The sequence below is a fragment of the Xiphias gladius genome, chromosome 15 (genome assembly GCF_016859285.1).
Source record: "Xiphias gladius isolate SHS-SW01 ecotype Sanya breed wild chromosome 15, ASM1685928v1, whole genome shotgun sequence".
NCBI classification, from domain to species: domain Eukaryota; kingdom Metazoa; phylum Chordata; class Actinopteri; order Istiophoriformes; family Xiphiidae; genus Xiphias; species Xiphias gladius.
This window is the reverse complement of record NC_053414.1, coordinates 26,070,116-26,093,267: the sequence shown is the minus strand read 5'-3', so window position 1 is coordinate 26,093,267 and position 23,152 is coordinate 26,070,116. Positions and strand designations below refer to the sequence as shown.

Genomic DNA, 23,152 nt, shown 5'->3' with positions numbered 1-23,152 from the left:
AGGGAGCAAAGGAATGGCTGCAGCGTATTGTGGTAAGAAGGATGAAAAGTTTGACTTAAAAAGGAGGTAGAGTAGGGTATCGGAGGGTTGTTTGACCAAAACTTTGCTTGTAATAAAGCGACCATAAGTGCTGGAGCTTGTTTTCGACTTTTAGCTCTTTTTTTTTTTCTTCTTTGTTTTTTTTTAAATTTCAAAATCTTACCCATGTATCCAACAGTCCCAACTCTCCCTCGTATCGTCTCTCCTTCAGGAATTTGAACAGCAAGACCCAGGTCTGAAATTCGGATGTGTCCTAAGCAAGAACGACAGATTAATTACCCAACTATGATGGTGTAGAATGTACATATTTTGATAATAATTTACACTGTTTTATGGACTTACAGAGGAATAAATTTAATTTCATAGAAATCCAGAGTTATGAGAAACCAGTAACAAGTAGTGCAGAGAACAAAGCTAAAGTGCCCTGACAAAAGTCATGTTACACTGAAATTATTTTTTTTATGAAAGAAAGTGGTACAGCGAGAGAATAAGAAAAGTAAGATCTAAAGCGAGACGTGGGGGAGATTCCTGTATTTCAAGATAAGGCCATGTTACAGAGAATAGATGACACAGGAGTATGACTCAGAGGAGAGAGCATGATGTGAAGAACTTGAAGAGATGACTTTTCAGTCTGTGATAGATGGGGCAACACTCTGCTGCTGTGATTGCACAGTATAAAGTGGACTACTTACAAACTGTTCATTTATTTTGGACATTGTGAGCTATGAGTTACATCCAATAAACAGTGGAAACCAAATAACATTCTCTGGCCAAGAAGTGTGCCTACATATTGGTTCACTTTGGTCTGAACTGAACAAGAAGAAAAAAAGAATTGGGACATACCACGATCATCCAGAAGGATGTTTTCAGGTTTCAAATCCCTGCCAAAAAAAGAACATATTACAGAGTCATAACTCTGATATTGTGCTTGTTTAGGATATAACCATAAAATCCTGGATAAAAATTTGTATTCTTTATTAACTTGTCATTTTATTGGCATTTCATTGTATGCTTTCTCTTCTTGAGCTTCTACAGTCTTTCATATGAATTAATAAATGTCTTATCTGCACATCTTTTTTTGCTTTATTTGTTATCATCCATTGTCTTGTCCTGAGCTATATTTATGCTTTGAACACTGTTGCAATAGAACCTCCTGATTGAGGATTTCAGACTTGTAAAGTCACTGTCTTCTTATTAAACCCTTCTCAACACTCATTCATATGTTAAGGCCTTTTCCTTCCCATTTTTAATGATCACGCCACATTGTCACTTCATCTGAATCCTCTTTTAATTGTTCTATCTAACTTTCTGAAAAGTGCTAGATACCAAATGTTTGTCACCTCCGCCAAGGACGTTATGTTTTCACCGGTGTTTTTTTTTGTTGGTTTGTTTATTTGTCAGCAGGATTACGCATAAACTACTGAGCCAGTTTGCACCAAACTTGGCGGAGGGCTGGGAAATGGGCCAGTAAAGAACCCATTCAATTTTGGGGAAGATCTGGATCATTTACTCTGAATTCAATTTTTTTTGGTCTGAAGTCTGGTGTATGTTTGTTTGACATTGGCCTTAGCAGGGGTCTGCACTCTCTGAGTGCCCTTCTAGTTATTAATTGTATTACAATTTCTATGAAAACTGCGACACTTAACTAATGCCAACCTTAACCACAATGCCAACTTTGAAGTTTACTGTAACACATGCAGAGATCAAGGAACACTGTGTGTGTTTATGTGACAATGTGGGCCTCGTGTATGTGGGTGCATGCGTCTTCAAGGAACATCAGTGTTTATGTTAGCATTAATCTAAGGCTCTACTGAGTGTGACAGGTGCATTACACCTCAGTGAAATCAGTGTACCATTAATCCAGTCTCACTTCATCATCCAGCACTTTGTATTTGCACTGTCCCAACTAACGCCAGCACAGGGACACAGAGCTGGACATAGTTTATGGTTTGTTTCAGACCTTTTTTTTTTTTTTTAAATTATTATTATTATTCCTATTTTTTTTGTTATCCCTTTACCCAAAGACCTAAATTAGGTCTCTGGGTTACAGAGATAGTCCAATTTACTACTGTACTTCCAGTGGAAGTATCCTGACCTTTGGTCCTTAGTATGGGTCAAGCTTCAAAATCTCAGATCCTACATTTTCCATGATGTAACTGGATCTTTTAATCTGACCCTAACTGCCTGGTAAAAACTTAGATGCAGACTTAAGAAAGCTCTCTTACAGCCACAAAAGAATTTATACAGCTCTTTCCAGAGGCTGATTAGTACTCCTTGTGACAAGTAAACTGAACTTTGTGTGTAAAATTGGTGGAGTGTCCCTTTAAATGCCAGGACATTTAGACAGTTGTAGGCACATTCTCTTGTACAAAAACAAGCTTACATAATGTGGTTCTGGGAGGACTGTAAACCTCACAGCATTAGTCCTCAGAGACAAACATCCTCCAAATACCCCTGAAAATCTTCCTAAAGCTTCTATGCTTCATGCTTATTTGAGACAGTAAAGCCTACGGTATCTTCTAATCTTCTAAACTGAAATACTATCATGAAAAAAAATCTCTTAGTTGTATTTTCTGACTTGATTCCCCATCTACACCTGTCCCAAACTGTTTCCTGACCCCCACGTGACCTGACCTGTAGACTATCCTCTCACGGTGCAGGTCCTCAAGGCCACAGCAGATCTCAGCAGCGTAGAAGATGGCCCTCTGCTCGTCGAAGCCCGAGTTGCCCATGTTATAGATGTGAAACTTTAAGTCACCGCCATTCATTATGGTCAACACCAGGCACAGCGCATCCTTGGTCTCATAGGCATATGCTAGACTAACCTGGAGAGGGAGGCAAATTTGGGGAGGTGGTAACAAGGGAGGTGAGGGACCAGTCAAGAAGAAAGAAGTCGGTCAAGAAGAGGGCAAGAGGAGAGAGAGTGGGGAGGAGGAGGAAGAGGGAAGAGCAGTGGTAAGAGACAGGGTGACTAGAAGAGAATGATTGTTTCATTTGGTTTGTTTAATGCTCCAAATAATCATCCATTATCCCACATCACAATCTCAAGTATGTGCACAAAGAGAAACAAAAAGATATATCACAAATATGGAAAACCAGAAGCTTCCTCTCCACTCCTTAATCTATTGCTTCACATCCTTTCCCTCTAATCCCACCATCTATCTCTCTTTTCTCCTTTCATTCCCACCAGCTTCCCCCTTCCCTTCCCTCCCACTTCCTCTCTCCGCTGTGGTTCAGTGACACGCAGGGTATAGTGTGTGTGCATGTGCCGTTGTGTACAAGCAGGATGTTGCTGCCATCAGGAGGAATCCCATCTGCTACAGAGTATGTAGTCAGAGACGGACCACAAGAAGAGATGGGAAAATTCTTATGGGCCACACACATATACATGTGTATATATATATAGATATACTGTACCTAAACAAAGACACAAGTATCCACTACAAGCCAAATCAAATAGTCTTATGCACGCTTCTAAAAATCCTGTTTATTCATTAGCAAGGGACAAATATATTGAACTTGGCACCACAAAACATACTGGGATTGGATGAGGTTTTTCTTTAAAATGTATAAAACACTATACAAAGATATCCAAAAGCCTCTCCATAGTATAAAAAGGCTCAAAGTGTTGAACGATTTGAACGATCAAATTTCCACTAAGGCCTGACATCTGTGCTAATGCAATAAAATCATAAAAATTAAGAGAACCCAAGGCAATCAGCATACTGGAAATGACTTTACTCTCAGAGGAGGTGAATCATAACATCATAACATCCGCATTTGCCCCCTCTAGAGTTTAATCTTCTCAGGTAATGGACAGGACAGTTACAAACATTGGTCCTGTTCACTTGTTCTCTGATCAGACATTTAAATCACATTTAAATAAGTCATATACGTCAACATTGAATCATATAGCTGACTTGTTTCCATTCTTTAACAGTTTTAACATACTAGCACCAGTTTCCACAAATTTCATGATAGCCAGCCGATTCTGCATCAGAGCGAGGTAGCTCTGCCTCTCTCTCCCCTGCTGGAGACTTTAGAGCAGCGTGACCCTGCCCTGTGTCTCACATACACATATACACACCCACACACCGAATATGTGGATGGGTTACTGGTTAAAACCAAACAGTAGGCTAACAGTATGTATTGACTAATAGTATGCACTAATCAAAAAAAAGGTAAAGAAGAATAGCGCGAGAGAGAGAAATGAGGGGTTTGAGAGAGCACTTGACTCTTCTCCTTGCTACTGCTGTTTGGTCAGTGTTGCTAGGCAACAGAGCTGCTCTCGTAGGTAGAGAGGCACATGAAGAGTCATCAGTTCTGCCTGCAGCACAGAGAACGAACGAACGAACGAACGCAGACACACACACACACAGAATCATGTGCCAATCCCAGGTGACAAGAGCTGCAAGTCTGAGTTCTGTAACAAGCCCACTCCAGCCTCTGCGTGTGTGTGTGTGTGTGTGTGTGTGTTTGTGTGTGTGTGTGTGTGCATGCATGCCCATACACTTGTTTCTGCCATGACTCACTCAAAACAAGGATGCGCAGCATAGCTCGCGCTGCATCAGAAACCGACTAATCCAACACATAGTACAACTCAAACACAACCATTAGCTTCAAATGGAGATCACAGAGAGGCTTGGAGGCTCTTCTTTGCTCTGGTACAGTCCAGGTTACTGTACTACAGATCAATATGACAGTTCTGTACAGTTAAACAGTCACACTGTGTTCTACAGTATGTAGAAATGTTCAAAGTACACACTGCACACAGGCCCACAGACCAGAAATAACCCTTCCAGTTGCTCCTCAACATGTTCCAAGAATGCTAAACGAACACTTGCTGTAATTTTCTTGTATTTGGAACAATAATTTTTTTTTTTTTTTAAGAACTAGAACACTGAGCCAAAGCTAAGTTTTCCTTTCCTGCCTGACCACCTGAGATGGTTTTGTGCATAGAGTTTGCACGAAATGGAAAGAGAAGCACACATCACTAGTTTTCCAATTGCGTTTGAGTCCTGATGTGAACACGTGCAGTTAAAGAGGATAAAATTACAAGCATATTCAAACAGAGAAATACATCAGGAAAATGTGTACTGTTACAAAAGGTATACACAGTGAGAGGTAAAAGGAGTGAAGATGTTTCATGTTGTAAAATGTGTTAACTGAAAAATGGCAACTCTTGCTACCTATTTGTTGTGTTTTTTGACAGAATACCAGTTAACAAAACCTTACATTTAATAAATGGCCCATAAACATAAACATTGATATCTCCCATTTAGGTCGCAAACTGTTCCTGCAATGTATCATTATACATGTTAATGGACAGTCAGCTGCAAATTCCCGCCCCTCAGTGCTTTGGAGGAGCATGGAAGAAATGAAAAGCTAGGTGACTCCCTAAAAAGCGCTCAAGCTTGGCATTAAAGCACCAGCCAAAAATCACCGCTTATGACTATGTCTCAATTTATAGAAATGCTCCATGGGAAATTCAGCCAAGAGCAACGGCACCATTAAGAGCGTGAGGCATGGTGTTACGGTGGCAGGGTAATGATTTTTCTTTTTCTTCTTTTTTTTTGGCTGGCACACATGCACAGGGCAGGACACTGTGCTACCTTCTTATACATTTAGCTGCTCTACTAGGAGATGTTATTTGTGGCTGAAATTTTCATCAAAAATTCATTAACATGTTTGAGACAAGACATGCACCCAGGCCCCCACAGGCCTCTCCCTGCTTTTGGTTGTATTACAACCCAAATACCATGTAGTTTTTTAACAGTTCACCAACTGTAATGACCGTTGTTCCAGTTGTTTAGTTTGGTTGGATGACGAGGAGGAGCAGAGGGTCAGCACAAATAGGATTAATACCTTATTTTAGAGTAGTTATCTTTACCATTGGTTTAGTTTTGAGCTGATTCTGTGACAATAAAGTGAGTGATAATAAAATTTAAAATTTAAAAAGTAATCCATCCTGTAGTGAATTCAGTATATAGCAGAAAGTTAAAATCAGACAGTTAAAAAGTATGGGACCAAAGTAGGTGTAGAGGTGTGTGTGTGTGTTATTTTTCCTGACAATCTACGCACCTGTCAAAAAGGACACAAACATATAACTATTGATCTGTATATCTGATATTTAAAAACCTCTGTATCGGAAATGGTATGGTAGCAAAACATATCAAATTTAAGAATGCATTCAAAGGTGATTCAAGGCTGTCAGTAAACTCCAAATAAAATCAAATGTGGCATGTTTGCAAAATAGCAAGTTTGTTACAGAAATAAAATATAAGATTTGGCTTCGATTGCTTCAGTGCATGCAAGCTGGTCAGATGAACATGTCAAAGTTTTTGACCAGCCTTGCTGACCATCCTGTTGTACACCTGCATCTGCTCAACAATGTCATGTGACTACCCCCCCCTTTTTGTGGTTTTATCCTATCATGTCTCTTTCCACTGCAACTCACAGGCTTCTCCAGCTGGCTTGGACGTCATTAAGCAAACAGAGCTCGAGTCGCAGCAACTGTCTTTAAAAGCAGATCGACAGCCTTTGCAAACACACCATTCAATTTCATTTGCAGGATCCTGGAGCCATAACAAACAATGCTCTCACAGACAGTACGTACGCACGCTCAAACACTCACACACAGACACAGAAAACAGGTACAATTCTGATGAAAGGTTGAATAAGAAAAAGGTAGTACTTACTACAAAACTACTGTTAACTTTTTCTAAAATGCGTTTTTCGTTTAGTGCCATTGCTTCACCTTTTCTTTTCTTCACTCGTTTCTTTTCCAGCTTTTTACAGGCGTACATCTTACCGGTGGCACGTACTTGGCAGGCACAAACCTGGAAAACAAGCAACGAGGAAACATGATCACACATTCTTACACATGAAAAACACCCTTTAAAGCTGTAGGCTAACTAATGGAAGTTAATATGTCACACCACAGATTACTCCACCTAACATCACTGGAGCGGAGACATAAACAGCACTGCATTAACTAAGTGTTAAAGGTTACTTGTAGCAACTTTAACCATTAACATTCACATCTAATTTCCAGACTTAATGTGTAAAGGAATATAATGTTGGTTCATCTGTCATAAAAACTTTAATAACCACAACACCATGGTAAACCCTCACAGTTATTCCAACTTTATTTCTTGATTGCTGCGACACTTACCTCACCAAATCCACCTTTTCCTAGTACTCTGTAATGTCTGAAGGTATTTTTGGTTACTGGTTGCCTGCAGGGATGGATTGGGGAATGAGAAAGAGAGAAAGAGAGAAAAAATAAAGAGAAAGACAAAATAAGGAGACATAGAATAACTGATCGGTTATGTCATTCTCGCAGACCATGTGATGTTGCAGACAGAGTAATGCTCTAATATATTATTAATCCACCCTGATGACTGCTGTTTCGACACAGCCATTATGCAAAGTATCATCAATTATTTACCAGTCACACAGAAACACTGATTGGCGGCACCACCTTTGGGTTTTGATGCAAACACTGCTCCTGCTACTGGTCAGTATGTACCATATACTGTAATGTTTGTCTTGTTTGTGCCTTTGAGTAATTTTGGTTTGTTGTAGACATTTCTATTGTCTTTTTATTAATATACAGTTAATACTGTTTAAAAATATTCACTATTAATTGACTTCATTATCTGTTTGGACACGTGCTGGAAGTTTAAAGGGGACAATGTGTTCCCATAGCAAACAAAAAAAGGGGAATGAGGGATACTAACTGTGCAGTGAATATTCAAAGTGTCTAAGATCATAGTTGTCATTTTTTGTAAGGAGGAGGAATGATTTACATGTTTGCTTTACCAAGTATGCAATCTGCACTGACTACCCACCTCTCCAACCATTTCCACTGCAGGAAGCGAGAGAAGTACATGGACTCCTGGTAGAAGGAAAATGGAGCGCCACTCAGATAATCACGAACTATTCTGCAGGAAGGGAGGGAGAAAGGGGAGTGGTGATCATTTTTAAGAACAAGTTAATAAGGGCGTTGCAATGTACATGTCACCAGAAAACCTAAAAAAAAAAAAAAAAAAAACAAGCGCATGTAAGATTTCTTGCCAAATCTTACAGACAGAAAAACAGACAGCTGGCCTGTGTTCCCCAGAGAAGGCCTTTCAACCTTTGCAACAACTACAAAACACATCCTCTTCATCTGACTACTCCCCGAATCACATATGTGTGCATGTTTGTATATATATCTGTGTGTTTGTGTGTGTGTTTAGGCACTGCTAGCTGTGTTATGGTTCAAAGCCACTCTCAGTGGAAAGACGGAAAAAAACTCAGTGTTGATACGCCACCATGAAAAATGAAAAATGCCTTTGAACAGAGACATTCCACTCAACTGAACCAGGAAACAGGGGATTTTGGGGAAACCAGTTTTTACTGAGCAGGAGGTTGAGCGGAACATCTAATCTCACCTTACTTGCAACGTGAATGTGGGTATAAATCTGTCCCATTATGTCATATAAACAGACGTTAGCAACCAAAAACATTAATTTAGTCAAACTGCTGCCTTAAGAGCCATGACGACACTAAAAAAGAAGAAAAAAAAATTTATTCTTTGGGGAAGAGAGGGGTTATGAAAAGTCACAGCCTCACCGTCTCATGACCATACGTCAATCATCACTCCACTGAGAGTTGTTAGAACACACCTCTTTGACATGACCCCGCCAGCCTCTCATATTAGTGTCCTTTTTAACTACTACTACTTGACCACATATGTTGTTTGACTTAAAACACCATGTCCTCTTTAACACTGTTGTACCAGACTGACATGAACTGAACTGTAGCGAGACACATTTACAGTTACTTCAAGGTTTGTGATAAAAAACATTATTCAGGTCAGAAAAACTGTTGTGGTTTCTACAGCGCCTTTAAAATCTAATGTCCTTGCTGTCAGTGTTGTTGACAGATTAAAATATTCAAGCCGTGAGAGGAGCCAGGAGCTAGGGTAAAAAAAAGATTGGGACTGATAAAAGTGAAGACAAATGTGAGTCACCACAAAAAAAAAGTGACAATAAAAAATGGCTGATATAACTTTCATTAATATAATCTGCAAAAACTTAACACACCATTTACCAACTTGTAAAAAAGAAAGAAATATAAAAAAAAACCCCAAGGCAATTCAATAGCATATTCATTTTACAGATGAAGTGTAATTTCCCCTTTACTTAAAAGTTTCAACATTTCATATAATCCACTGAATCAAAAATACCCTGTGGAGTTTGTGACCACTAGTATGGCTATGGAGCAAAGTTTTTACGACTGGGTCCCACAGTTTTGTCTGTATCGTTCCCACACGATTTACATCTGGTCGTCCGTTTCATTCTATGCTGCTGATTGACAGCTGGTGGCAGTAGCACTCAAAACAAAGTTGGAGAAGAAGAAGCCTGCTGGCAAGCAAACATGGATGTAAACAATGCAGGATTTACAGTATTTTTTTTTTTAAATAATCTGTTTTGCAAATGTTTTATAAGAAAGGAAATGCATTCACCCTGTTTGCTTGTCCTCAAGGACACATACAGTGTGTTTTGGTGAGAAACACTGAATGTAAACAAATTTTGATTGTTTAAAAGAAAACTCCGCAGGGCACCTTTAAGCTTGTACTTAGTTATTGTTCATAGCATGGGAAATTGAAAATGCAATTCAGTGCATTTCTGTTCTGGTCATAAAACATATTCACATCTGAGCGATAAACTGACATGTTTACTGACAAATATTAAATTAGGACAAGAAGTCGCCAATACAAGCTTTCAATGCAGAGTTTCATATATCCAGCATAAGACATAAATCCTAATCATTACCAGCACCATCATGACTGACAAACAATGACTGCATTCCACCTCTCACAGCCAACTTCATGAAGATGAAGAAAGCAGGATTAAATAAGTCCATGAATCTGCTTTATGTAGCAGCAGAGAGACTGAGCCAAAGGCCACAGGCCAGTACTTGTACCACCTAAGTACCTTAAGACAGGCTTGTCAGAAAAGCTTTGCACCTCTGCATTTGTACTCCTAAGAAAAATATATGTCTGTATGGATATTAGTCGACGCAGGTGACAAATTTGGCTTAAAAAAAGTCTTAGTGGAGCTCTAAAACTATTATAGGCAACACCAGCAGAACTTGTATTAGCCAATTAACAAGCCTGTGGTATGAAGACCATCCCAACCACTGGGAAGTTTCTGTAATCAACATAAAATAGTATTTTGAAAGTAGAAGCAAGTGATTCAACTAATTAGACATTTAACAGAAGTACCTAGTAGAGACGCAGCATACTGTGTTATGATCCAAAACACCGTGGTTACAAAACAAGTAAACAAAAATTGCAGCAGTGCAGCTCTCTCTATTGCTGACCAGAATGTTCACAATTTCTTCTGCCAGCCTCCAACACATGACTAAAAACCAAAGTTACAAACCAAAGTTCCCTCCTCTGCCACCCAAATGCTGAAGAGATGCTCATATTTGGCCAGGAGATTTTCCTTGACCATATTACTTCATCACTAAGGAGGATGAGGAAAGCTGCCTGCGGTTACCAACAGCGCTGGGGTGGCTGTTCTTGGCAAAAAGGCTCGAGAGTAGAGTTTCCACAAGGGGAGCACCCTCTGCTGTGTAAAAGAAAACTGAATTATGTCATCATGGGACCTGGTTGCTCAGCACATGGGCTGAGCGTCTATCATCATCATCATCATCATCATCTATCCTGATGAGATCTCGATTCTTCACAGAAGTAGTAAAGTGTCTAACAGATTTTATAAGTCTCTCCTTTGCTGCTCCTGAGCTCCAAGGAGCCTGTACTATAATCATGTATGTCGAAGCTCAATTAAAAAACCTTGTTGTAATTACATAATGCTAAGCACAGTATACAATTTTCCTCATATTAAGTTCTTTCTCAGTTCTTTCATTAAACCATTGCTTGAACAAATTAAGTTTTTTCAGCTCAGACTCTCATCCATGTTCATTTATCAGGTCAATGAACTTTACTCAGTCTTCGAAGACGAAACTGGTCCCAGACACTTAAAGAAAGGGGCTCCAGAAAGGCAGGAGCCTAGCAGTGCCTGGCTTGGAGTCGAGTCTCAGACAGACACCACTGGGAGTAGAAATAAACAAAGCTACAATATGGCTTTTGTTACACAAAGGGAATGGGAGAGGAAGAGAAAAGCGGAGAAAAATCCGCAGAGAGACCTTTGTTAAGATACACAGAACATCATGATACACATGTACTGAACGGCCACGCTCTACTCTTGGTATGACATAACCGTATGTTCCACTGCAGCAGAATAAAATCCATGAGTGAGCTAATACATCTCTGCTAATGTGTGTGTGTGTGTATGTGTGTGTGTGTGTGTGTGTGGCTCTGCCAAAAGTCACATTTCCACGTGTAGCACCATGCTTTCCTACAGGCTTTCCCTCTGAGAAAAAAAAACCGAGCAAGCCCTGGGCCCGAATTACGAATCGGAATAAAGAAAAAAAAATGAAGAAAATCAAAATTCCACAACGGAATATAAATAATAATGGTAGTGGAAGGATTGATGACAGAACTTGAACAGGAATCCCATTCAAAAACATATCAACTGCTGCTGCTGCGAGGCTTTCAGTAACAAACACGTGCCTGTGTTGTTCTATGTTTGTACACTCTGCTGTTTTCCCCCGCTCTCCTTAACACTCTCTTTCCACTTCTCCTCACTTTTCCCAATTGCTCCTTTTTGCTCTCTTTTCATCGCTCTCAGTGGGTTTTCCAATTCAGCCCCTCATGCTGTGCTTTCTGCCGGCGTATCACTTCATCGCTCACTCCGCTTTTTTTTTTTTTTTATATACGGTCAAGACGTTTGAATGGAGCAGATGCTGTGCTTCCCACATCAACGAAGTGTGGAGCTTAATGTGTCATAATGCTGCGGTCTTCCTCTCTGTCACGCCATTTCTCTTCCCTCCTCAGTGCTCTTTTGAATACACAGAGGTGTTAAAGTAGAGAAGCATGCAGAAACTGACCCAACAGACCATGACCTGAGATACCAAAGCTAGAGGACAGGTGTGTGTATTTGTGTGTGCTGTGCTCATGTTAACCGTAACCACTGATGTTTCCAACTTCAGTCAAACACAAGCCAACGTACTCAGTGCAACGTTCCTCTAACAGTGCATTTGCTGTTTTTTTACTTACACACACACACACACACACACACACACACACACACACACACACACACAGCAAGGCTAAGACTTTTGGACTGTATATGCACACACACACACACACACACACCTCCGTGCTGTGTCTCTGCACTGCTTACATTGTTTGTCACCCTCCCAACCCTCAAGCAAGTCTCACCAGCAAACAAGAAAATTAGGATATGTGAATAAACTGTAGATAAACTGAACAAAACTGAACAAAACATCACACTCAATGAAAATCACCTGGTCTTTGCCAAAACATGAGTGCAGGCTGAGAACATAACTGAGTGTTTTCCCATCCATGATTCCCACTTCTCCTGAGTTCCCTCTCGCAGATTCCAGTATTCCCCAGGGAATGTCAAGTGAATCAGAGGCTGGTTGCAGCATTTCCAATCCAAATCCGTCTGCCTGTGTGGCTTAAAGTTGAGACTTTGCAGAAATACAGCTTTTGCCAGGACTAAGGAAACATGGGTTTCTTGAAGCCTATTGACTTGATGAGGGGTGGACTGTACTGAACTGTACATCCTATGTACTGATGTGATATATGTATTTAGAATATATTTCCTCTCTTATAGTATTGTTTTGTTCCGGACAAATAAATTCAATGAAAGGAAGTCAAATGTGTTGTATGTCAGGTTTCTCAAACTGTGTGCATGTGAGCGTGTCAAGCGTGAGGCGTGAGGAGTGATCCACAGTTTTGTCCAAAATGTGTACTCTTTCTAGAAATCGTACCTCAATCAAATTCTGAACACACAGTCATGATACACATAATTTTAGATTCCTTGTGACTAACACTTCCTAATGATATCATTTCAGATGTACATCTAAAATAAACATGTATAAATCTCCTTAAAGGAGAAGAGACGTTTCTCATAACTCCAGAATTTGTCTGAGAATCATCACGTTTTTAATTTTGCTTCAGTTTCGGCACAATTAAGTGATAGTTGTCTGTACATCCATGAGTACAATACAAGCAGAAACTCGTGATAGCTAACTCGGCATACTTTTAATGTTGTTTTCCCTTTTGGCTATGTTTAAAAAAAAAAAAAAAAGAAGAAAAAAAAAAAACACCAACAGGACACATCCTGGGTTGTAGTTCACAGCAAACTGACTGACTTGACAGCGACATTATAATTATAATCCCCGTTTGCATCCTCCACGACCCCAAATTATAGGTACTGACACTTAGATCATGATTATGCCCCAAAATTAGTAAGACAAAGAATGATAATGGGAGTTACAAAAACTCAATAGCCTGTGGCCAGGAACAGCTTTTTTTTTTTTTTTCTTAAATGGTGTATTCTTGTCTATTAAAAATGACTTTTGAACCAGGTTTTAACTTCCTGTTTTGATGCAATGTTTCCTGGGTAGGGCTTGACAGTAAACAAAATTTATTGTTTTATTGTCTCACATCATCACACCAGAGGTGAGCCAACATAAGAAAGGAAATGTGGAAGAGAAAATATAATGTACTGACATAGTTAAAATAGATATCATTACATCATCAATGTAAATGTGAGACTATAGCATGATATACATGTCACAATATATCATTCAGCTGAGGCGTTGGGACACAGAAACTAACTGTGAAAGAGTTAAATCATTGGGTTAATACAAAGTTACGTTGAGGTTTGTCTATGTGTGTGTGTCTGTGCAATGAGAAGTACATTTGGGGGTAATAATCCCCGGTCTGTTTGCTTCTCCTGGCTCTCAGAGCAGGAAGCAGAAACACCTGCAAGAGTGTGTGTGTGTGTGTGTGTGTGTGTGTGTGTGTGTGTGTGTGTGTGTGTGTGTGTGTGTGTGTGTGAGTGTGTTTGTAAATCTGCATTTATGTGTGTGTGTGTGTGTGTGGGTGGGTGTGTGTGTGAGTGTGTTTGTAAATCTGCATTTATGTGTGTGTGTGTGCGTGCGCGTGCGTGCGTGTGCGCGCGTGTGTGTGTGTGTGTTTGTATACGGGGAACACTGAGGTGGCTGTTGTTTTCATGCCAGGCATCCGGATGCTCTCTCTGCCCACTGCTCTTTTTCATTCGCCTCCACTGTGCGTGTGTTTTTGCAAGTCTTGTGTGTGTTTGAGTGTGTGTTACTGCACTCCAGGTGCCAGCTGCCTCATCATCACTAGTGACAGGGCGCACTGGTCCACAGAGTCTAAAAACACACACACGGTTTCTGAAGGAACAAGCTTCTGTTGGTGCCACTGCACTTTGACAGGCAGACTCAATCATAAAGAAAAACAAAAACACTAAATCTAAACGCTTCCAACTAACGAACATCTCATTAACAGTCTGAGTGTAGGACAGCTGGTCTCAACCAAGAGATGCAGGTCAGTTCATAGTATAGGAGAGTATAAAAATGACCCGCTATTGCAGATGTGCGGGGAAGATAGAGGCTTACTTGTTGCAGTCATTGAAGAGCTCCTTACACGGACTCTGCTCCAGCCTCTCCCGGCACCCAGCAACTACATCCTGGGGTATGTCTGGAAGATGGGCTGCCGACTTGAGGGTTAAAGAGACACAGACACAGAGAGTGAGGCAGACAAACAGAGGAACAGAAACAAAGTGAGATGTTGTTTTAATATGGCGCAGACTGTCAAGGCTAAGAAAAGAGATCAAAACGTTATCAGTCTGCTTGTCCCTTTCAGTTTGTGAACACGGGCTGTGTCGCTAGTAGAGCAGCATCAAGCCTGTGGTCACACTTAAACACTTTTGGTTTGGTTTTAAACGAAACTTTGATTCATTTGCAAGTTTGGTCCAGTTCATTTAGGGTAGTATGAACAATGTCAACTCTTTTGTGGACCAACATGCACCAAGCTTAAAACCAAAGGTCTCAGGGTGGTTATGGTGAGAGCACAACAAAGGATACCACAAGAGGGAGTGATATACAGTATATATATGTGACACATTTATACATTCAAAAGCTAAACCAAACCAATTAAACCAACTCATTTCCTCCTCTGTCCTTTACTGTATTTCTAACTATGCATCATCATTTCTATGACAAATGAAGTCCAGATGAGCCTTGACCACTTATGCTCATTAACCAACACAAGTCCCCAGTGCTAAGTCCCCAGCATATCATACATGACACATCAACGGCAAATATGTGTTTAAGCAGTAAAAAAAAATGTAAATGTAATGTTAAGCAATAAACCAGCAGAGAACTGTTTCAAAATTACAGTTTTAAATACATTTAAAAAAAAGTTTTATTGTACTTAATAAAATCATGCAGTTTAAAGAGAACAACTGGAAGATTTAAGATATACTTTTGCAAACATGAGCAAAAATTATCTTAGACTAATATAGAAATATTTTCTTATGTCCATATCAGCCAGTTCTGTTATTGACTAAGTGCGCATGCGTCTTACCCCATTATTAAAGTATGTGTCTAAAACATTCAGTCCACAGTCCCTCCTCTTCTCATCCGGAGCTAGCTGGTACATGGCCTGTCAGAAAAGAACAGAAGTGTGAGCAACCACACCAGCGAAGGAAGCCATGCTCATTCAGCCATCTTTAATATCTCTCCAAATAAGGTCAGAGAGAGACTCGCACCAGGAGGCAAGAGGAGAGAGGAAGGGTGAGACAGGGGGGAAGAGTGAGAGGGCAAGGTAAGGGGTGGTGAAACGAGAGAGAAATCAATTGAAATAAAAAAAGAGCGTGGGACAAATAGAGAGATGTTACTGATGACAAAATATCTCATCTTAGTCAAAGCAGCAAACCGGCAACCATGTTCGTCTCATGCTTCAACCATTACATCTTTCCCTACCAGGATGACACCTCAGATTTCACCCCATCACACCAACACAGATTGTGTTTTTGGTCAAATATGGCAGTGGGCAGGGAGATGGTCTGGAGTTTGACTGCTTCGAGCCGTATGTTTTGTTTGAAAACAAGCTTGGCGGAGAGGAATCAGACAGACCCTTGCCACTATGCATCACAGCCAAGGCATGAAGTTCTCAGTGGCACTAACAGCACGTGTTAAGCACTAAGATGTTTCTTGTTTCATTTCGTGTTTTCTTTTTTTGTCAGCCAGTGTGCATATGTGTGACTCCAAGTGCGCATATGTACGTGCCTGTCTGCTTACCTTGAAAAAGACTAATGTAGGTTCTTATTAAATAAGCATGATTTCCCCCCCTGTTTTCCTTTCTCGCATACCTCCAGGGGCCTAGACACAAGCTCGGGCCTGTGTTTGCATGCTCACTCAAGGGACCTGCCTCTGACGTGGGCTTGACCTCATGGAGGAGTGCATGGAGTAAGGGGAGAGGTCTGCTTTCTGACAGCCTGTCTAAGTCACTAATCACTCCCCTACGCCCACCCCACCCACCACCTCGTGCTACCGCCAAGAGCAGGCAAAGGACCAAGCCCTGACTTTCCTCTTCTATTCCTTGCACTGCAGGGGCCGGGTCAGGCATGGGAGAGGACACAGGGACAGTAGAGAAAAAAAAGGGTGTGTGAAAGGGGGAGTGTTGTTAGAGAATTCCAGAATAAGCAGAGTAATGGTAATAGGCTTATATTCAAAGTCTTACCACAGCATCCATAAACTCGATGCAGCGCTTCAGCTCTGGCCTGGTGTCACAGTACTGACGGAATAACAGCCGACCAATGGGCTGCTTCTCACATAGACTGGTGTAGTCCCTCTCTAAGAGGAAGAGAGGAGAGGGACGAAAAGACAAGGGGGGAGACAGATAGAGAAACATTATTACACTTGAAAAATACACTATAACAGTAGTTCCGAACCCAGGGTCTGAACCCCACAAGCAGAGAATGAGTCTTGAAGCTCTGAGTGGAAAATAATGAAAAAACATTCTTCTACATAAAATTATCCATCTTTCCAACTTTTCTCAAATACTTTGCTTCTTTTTTGAAATACTGTATAGCTCTGACCATTCAGGCCTTTAAAAACTATTAGAATTAAACAAATTGACAAGGTAAAATGACTCTGAAATGTCTGAATTGACCCTTGGCTAAGCCCTGCCCCTTTGTTGTGGGCCGCTGCTAGTCCGTCAAGCTGGCGGAGCAAGCATGCCGCCAACTGCACTCCCTGAAGAAAAAGCAAACAGAAGGGTCTACAGTATGCGTTTGATGGATGTATCCAGGAAGTCAAACTGACTCAGCAGTAAAAAACACGTTAAAAAGGTAAAGACAGAAGATAAGCCTACAGATCGCGATGTAAAAGTGAACCACCGCATCACCTGGCAATCGAGAAAGACTATGAAATTAAGGAGCAACACTGTTCCTGTAAAGCAGGGTAGGTTCACTTATATTCAAAAGCAAAAGCAGCATGTGTTTACATTCAGTAGCTCATGACTGCTGTTCTGTACTCTGCTAATGTTAGCTCCACACAGGTTTTTGCAGCCATCTAATCGGACTTACTTTGACTTACTTCCGGTATCACTGTTACATGTGCCCCTGGCACAATGTTTAACCGTGACTAACTTGAAATCCACAAAACCAGCCCGAAAAGGACGAAAATCTGAAACGACTGCATGAAGAGTCTATGGGCACTGCCGTATGGTTGTCGGAACCCGGTCGGAGCTGGCCGATGCTATGCTCTGATTGGCCATTCTTTGTTTGCTCATAACTCACAGACTCGCAACCAAAAGGATCATCACATGTAGATTTAGCTTCGTACTAATAAAATTTGGAGCTATGCACTGCTCTACAATGTTAGAGGATATACAGGGATACGTTGGTTTTTGGGGAATTGCACTATTATACTGCCTTCTTACCCACCAGAGTGAGAAACAAAACCATGGATGCTTTTTTTAATGTCTCTTCGCAGTTATTCACCAATCTTGTACAATTAGCCTAGCTTAGCTCACTAGCTTAACCTACCTCTGTTTGGAACAGGTAACTGCTTTATTTAGAGGTACAAAAATACACATTTTTCTCATCAGAATGATTTTTTTCCTGTTGTTTAGTATCTGTCCTAAAAATTACATTACTACTTCAAGAAAAAGAGCTACAGTCCTAACCCTCTCTTAGCTAGCCTCTGTTCAACTAATGTTAGAAAATACATTGATTTACAGAAGCTAAGACAGTTTTATTCCTTTGTTCCTTATTCCAAGCTAAATTGATGCTTACTACTGTACTGGATAGTAAAGTTGTATAACTTGTCATTTTAAGCAAAGAATAAAAAGATTTTTTGTACTTACATACAACAACAGGATAGCTTTCAATGGAAGCTAAAGTTGTTTGAATGCTAGTAAAATAAATGGTGTTTAACCTGTGCGAAAAACACAAGGGGCTTAACTTTAAATATCGAGGGCAATGCAAGACACCCTTACTTAAAATATAGACAAAAAACCCATGGAACACCTTATTTAGTTTTCCAAAAAGCCTGATGAAAGAAATTCTGAAAAAGCTACCCATAGCTAAAGAAGCTAACGGAAGGGAAACAGAGGCTAGCTGAAAGAGGACGCACAACTTTGAATGTCATATCCGTTTTGATGTAAATTAGCAGCATGATAAATATATGTACCAAATGTTACAATGTGTATTTTAGTTAGACTATAGGAACTATTCATCTGTGGATAAGTTTGAAAGTACCTATATTTCTGTACCTTTGAGAAGAGCTACTGTATGCGTATACTACAATATTCTAGAAACAAAAGACTGCTTGTATAACTTTATGTTTTAACTAAAGAAAAACAAGGATTTTCCTAGTTAGCATACAACAACAACATATCACATGAGTTAGCCATTGCACCATGTCAAAGGCTCAGGAGAGTATGAGTCTTAGAATGCTAAAAAAAAAAAAAAAAATTTTAGGAGTAGTCTCTAAAGAAGTTTGTGTATTTCCCTACCTAAAAATCCTTTTAAAAAAAATAATAAAAAAATAATAAAATGATGCCACAATATGCTACAAATAAAACACACTGTATGTCTGTGTCCATGTTTTCTATATGTGTGTTAGCATGTTTTCTCTGTGAGTGTGTCTCTGTGCAGCTGGCCCCAGCTTATTAGGACTAATGGCGTCCATTTGAGTCATATTTCCTCTGGTACCAAATGAGGAAGAAGACCCAGGACGTTTTCCATCACTGGTTGACAGTAAGGACACACATAGACACACACACACACACACACACAAGATAAACATACAAACAAAAATAGGCCACACACATTCACGTACACATGCACACTTGTGAATAGAGTAGGAGAAGGAGGGATGCATGGGATGAAAATGTCTGAGTGGTGACAGCTACAGGACAACCTCCAACAGTAAATCAAATATTCACAACAGCCCTCCCAGCTGCACTGTTTATTACACAGCATTCCCCTCTGCTCTGCAGCTCAGTGCTTCTCATTCAGACACACCACTTATACGACCACAAAACCTAAGTTATCAGTTTGTGTAACAGAAGAGAGTAGAGATATATTTTATTGCTTCTCTTTCTACTGTATGTCCGCTGCGTTTAAATCTGCAAAACAAAAGCTCTTTCAGAAGATCTCACTGAGAGATCTTTAACTATATTGCAGTGCACTTGCCTTCAGACATTGCCTTTTCATCTTTGATCAAGTTTTTGGAGACCTGCTTTGCGTTTCCCTATCAGCTGTGTTCAGCTGTGAGCTGGCTCAAGGAAAGCCCTCCACACTCATAGTTGATAAGGGCAATTGTAGGGTATTTGTGCAGAAAAAAAGTGTTTGGAGCAGTTTATTTGAACTCTGGAGGGTTTACTCCTGTAGTCTGATTGACCTAGCCAGGTGAAGACCATGCTGTTTGAGTTATGTATAATCAAATGACTGCTTCACAATGCCTGAAATTTTTGGATCTCTCTCTCTCTACTTCCAAGCAAACAAATGTATTGACTTCCCTCAAAATCACAAATCTTGACCATCACAGCACAGGTTATGAACACTTCATCCAATAAGGAAGCTACTTGATGATACATCTGACCTCTGTTTATGAGCTGGTTTGTTTGCAACTGGGCAGTGTGAATTGTTTGGATTGTTAGCATCTGCTCCTCTGAAACCAAAGAGCTGAAGATTACAGATTCTATTTTTTAGTTAATATTTTTTCATGGGAGTTTTGCTTATCCTCTATTGCATGTAATTACCAAAACAGATTTTAAGATATTGGCTTGACGCTCTAGTTTACAATAAGCCTCCTGGCGCGGTTTCAGTGTCTTGCTCGAGAACAGGTTTTGATGGTTTCCATCTAATGACTAGAGTCCCCAACCACTCCTGTGGTCATAAGATCCCCCCTCTGCTGAATCGCAGCAAAACTAGTCACTGTTTGAAGTGACACGCTCCAATTTGCGTAATAATAAAAAAAAAAAAAAACTAATTCACAGGAACTGTTGTGCAATGTTCTTGAAACGCTTTCCATGTTTTTAAGTAACTTACCAATTGAGCAACACATCTGACGCCAAAAGGATATGTCTCACCAAAAACTGATGTTTTCATGGTAAAAAGTAGTTTTATTGTAGGCTAATATCACTGTCACTTCTGAGCGCTGCATGACATGAATTGTTATGTTTTGAATAAGATAGGCTACTAAGAAATGCCACGAGTTTAGGGACAGTTTTTATGAAAAGCAAATTTACACTATCATAGTATTAAGAGTTTTTTCGCCTACATGACCAAAGGTTTTCAACACACAACAAATATGTATAAATGAATGCACAGAGGTAGGTGTCTGTATCCCAGGGATACATACATAAAACCACAATGACATGACATTCTGAGCCTTTTGTCAAAAATGTACTGATAGTGTAAAACCAAAAATAAACTGAATATATTTTGTCACAGGGTAAAAAGACATTTTTATCCACTGGTGACAGTTGTCTTCTATCACACAACATCCTTAGTTCCAATTTAAACGACGGAGCAGCCTCAGCATTTACATATATTCTCCGTTATTTTCTGTCATTGTTTTAACGGTACACAGTGAACTGTAACTTTGCAACAATCCACCCCCAGGAACACATGAATGATTTGAGTATCTATGTTTTCATAACTTAATGGCAAATGAGTCAACTTTCTAAAAACAGCATATTTCTGTTACAACAATGCCAAATAGACAATTTGCATCAACTTACTGAAGAAAACGGTTAAAATGTAGATAAATGTACCCTTTTTGAAATAAAAAACCTGCATAAATCCTTTAGTTCTGAAATGCTTGTAGCTTTTGCAGTCTCAAGCTAGTGTTATACTTTCCACATCCGCGAGTAAGCAAGGGTCCGCTAGGGTCAGAGTGACGTAAATTTCGTCATCATAAGGCTTGGTTACGTGGGATCTTTGCAGACATCCGTGTACCCTCCAATTTTACCGGATTCACTCACTTGTTCACTAAAATACTGTTTGTTTTCTGGGTTTGGTTTGAGAGGAGACATTATATTGTCGGATAACGTCGATACTGTGATATTTGTTTAGTGAACATCTAGAAGATGATTTAGATGGACCACCAACATTAACCCTGGAACTATAGCAACACTATAGTCAGCCGACTGAAGGTAACATTTATGTTACCTCCACATCGACAGAACTTGATAGTTACATTAGCTTACCTTTTTATAAATGTCAGCATGCTGCCTGCATATTTTCGTAGTTTGTCTCAGCTGTTTCGTTGCCGCCCCTTGTCTAATTCTCAGTGGGTTGTAAATCTGTTTCTTCCAAGAACAGGTCAAGCGGCTAAATCATCTTCATAACTAGAGTTATTTTGGGTAGTGGAGGAAACTGTTTTACTAATCAGGAGCTACAGTCTGTGATTCCACAGATGCAAGTTGCTGAGCAAGACTTTGCATTAAAACTTGTCCATTTGTCCGTCTTTCACATTATCTTTTATTCGTTGACGAAAAACGTCATACATTTTGTCATAGTTCTAGTCAGTTTTAATCTGGGTTTCGTTGTGAAAAATAGGTCATCAACGAATTTTTTTTCCATCATATTTTCCATTTAATGAAATTAACAGTGGTGTGGCCTCTAAGCTACCAGTTGCGCGTAGTCAGCATCAAGTGGAGTCCAAACAGATTTGAAAGTATTTAATAAGACCAACCACGCATTCGTGGTGTCTGCAGCTGTCCATGTACATGTCCTCAAGCGAGCATAATTGAGGCTTTAGTGGGTCAGACACTGACTGTGTTAATGTCCATTAAACAATAAAAATAATGCTACATCTCAGATATGTTTTTGCATAGTCTCTCTTAACCGTGTCTATTTCTTGGATGAAGTCTATTGATTGGTCTTTTTGTAGATGTTCACCATCTACATTATGTAACAGAATTCTAAGTTTTGCAGGTGAGCAAAGAGCTGAAGAGAAAGTTTCCTTGGTCTGGCTCTGGCTCTTAATGTGTAAAGCATATGTGTATGTATGTGTGTGTCCAAACTGATTCCAGGCTCTAAGTCATTTGAATATGAGAACTTAGGCCAGCATTCCACCAATGAAAACTTTCCTCTTTGCGTAAGAGAACACTCTCTCCCCGGTCCTGAGGAAAAATAACAGAAAGCAAAAGGGGAAAGAGAGAGAGACTGTGTACAAGACAACAAGGTGTCAGAGAAAAATGGGCCAGGAAAATGAAGGGATTGAAAAGAGAGGGAAGAGCTGCAACGCTTGAAGTAGCCTGGACTAGTACTGTCTGTGCCAGTTAACTTAACTGCTATTACAACTTAATTAAAACTCTAATTTAGGCCAAGACAGAGGGAGTTAGTGAGACAGTGAGTGGCCATCTAAATGTGCACAAATGTGAGCGTGTGCAATAGTGTGCGCTTTTGAGGCAGAGACCTTAGTATTGGTACACACTACCTCTGGTTTCAGGAGCATGTTGAACAAGCTAAGATATCAGTGATCAAAAGTAAGAGGTACTGTATGTATTAGAGACAGAAAGAGAAACAGAGAGTGAGAGTGGTCTAAGGCTGGCAGACAAAGTGGCTGCAGACCACATAATGTAATCTGGGCTTCATAGGAGTACTGCACACTTGTCAAGGCTAAGGTCAAA

General features: G+C 40.0%; 1 protein-coding gene across 4 annotated transcripts in view; it reads right to left on the bottom strand.

Moving 5' to 3' along the window:
- Nucleotides 1–23,152, bottom strand: part of grk4 (G protein-coupled receptor kinase 4) — a 43,381-nt gene that overhangs the window by 5,181 nt on the left and 15,048 nt on the right. For 3 of the 4 annotated variants that reach the window (XM_040146946.1, XM_040146944.1, XM_040146945.1), the window contains exons 3-11: nt 16,742–16,854; nt 15,584–15,661; nt 14,614–14,714; nt 7,893–7,985; nt 7,214–7,277; nt 6,738–6,878; nt 2,674–2,864; nt 883–920; nt 203–292 (exon numbers count right to left, since the gene is read on the bottom strand). In XM_040146946.1, coding sequence (XP_040002880.1) covers nt 203–292; nt 883–920; nt 2,674–2,864; nt 6,738–6,878; nt 7,214–7,277; nt 7,893–7,985; nt 14,614–14,714; nt 15,584–15,661; nt 16,742–16,854 — 909 coding nt within the window. Of the gene's footprint in view, nt 1–202; nt 293–882; nt 921–2,673; nt 2,865–6,737; nt 6,879–7,213; nt 7,278–7,892; nt 7,986–14,613; nt 14,715–15,583; nt 15,662–16,741; nt 16,855–17,588; nt 17,769–23,152 lie in introns of those variants that run through there. The other variant, XM_040146947.1, reaches the window with a different exon arrangement.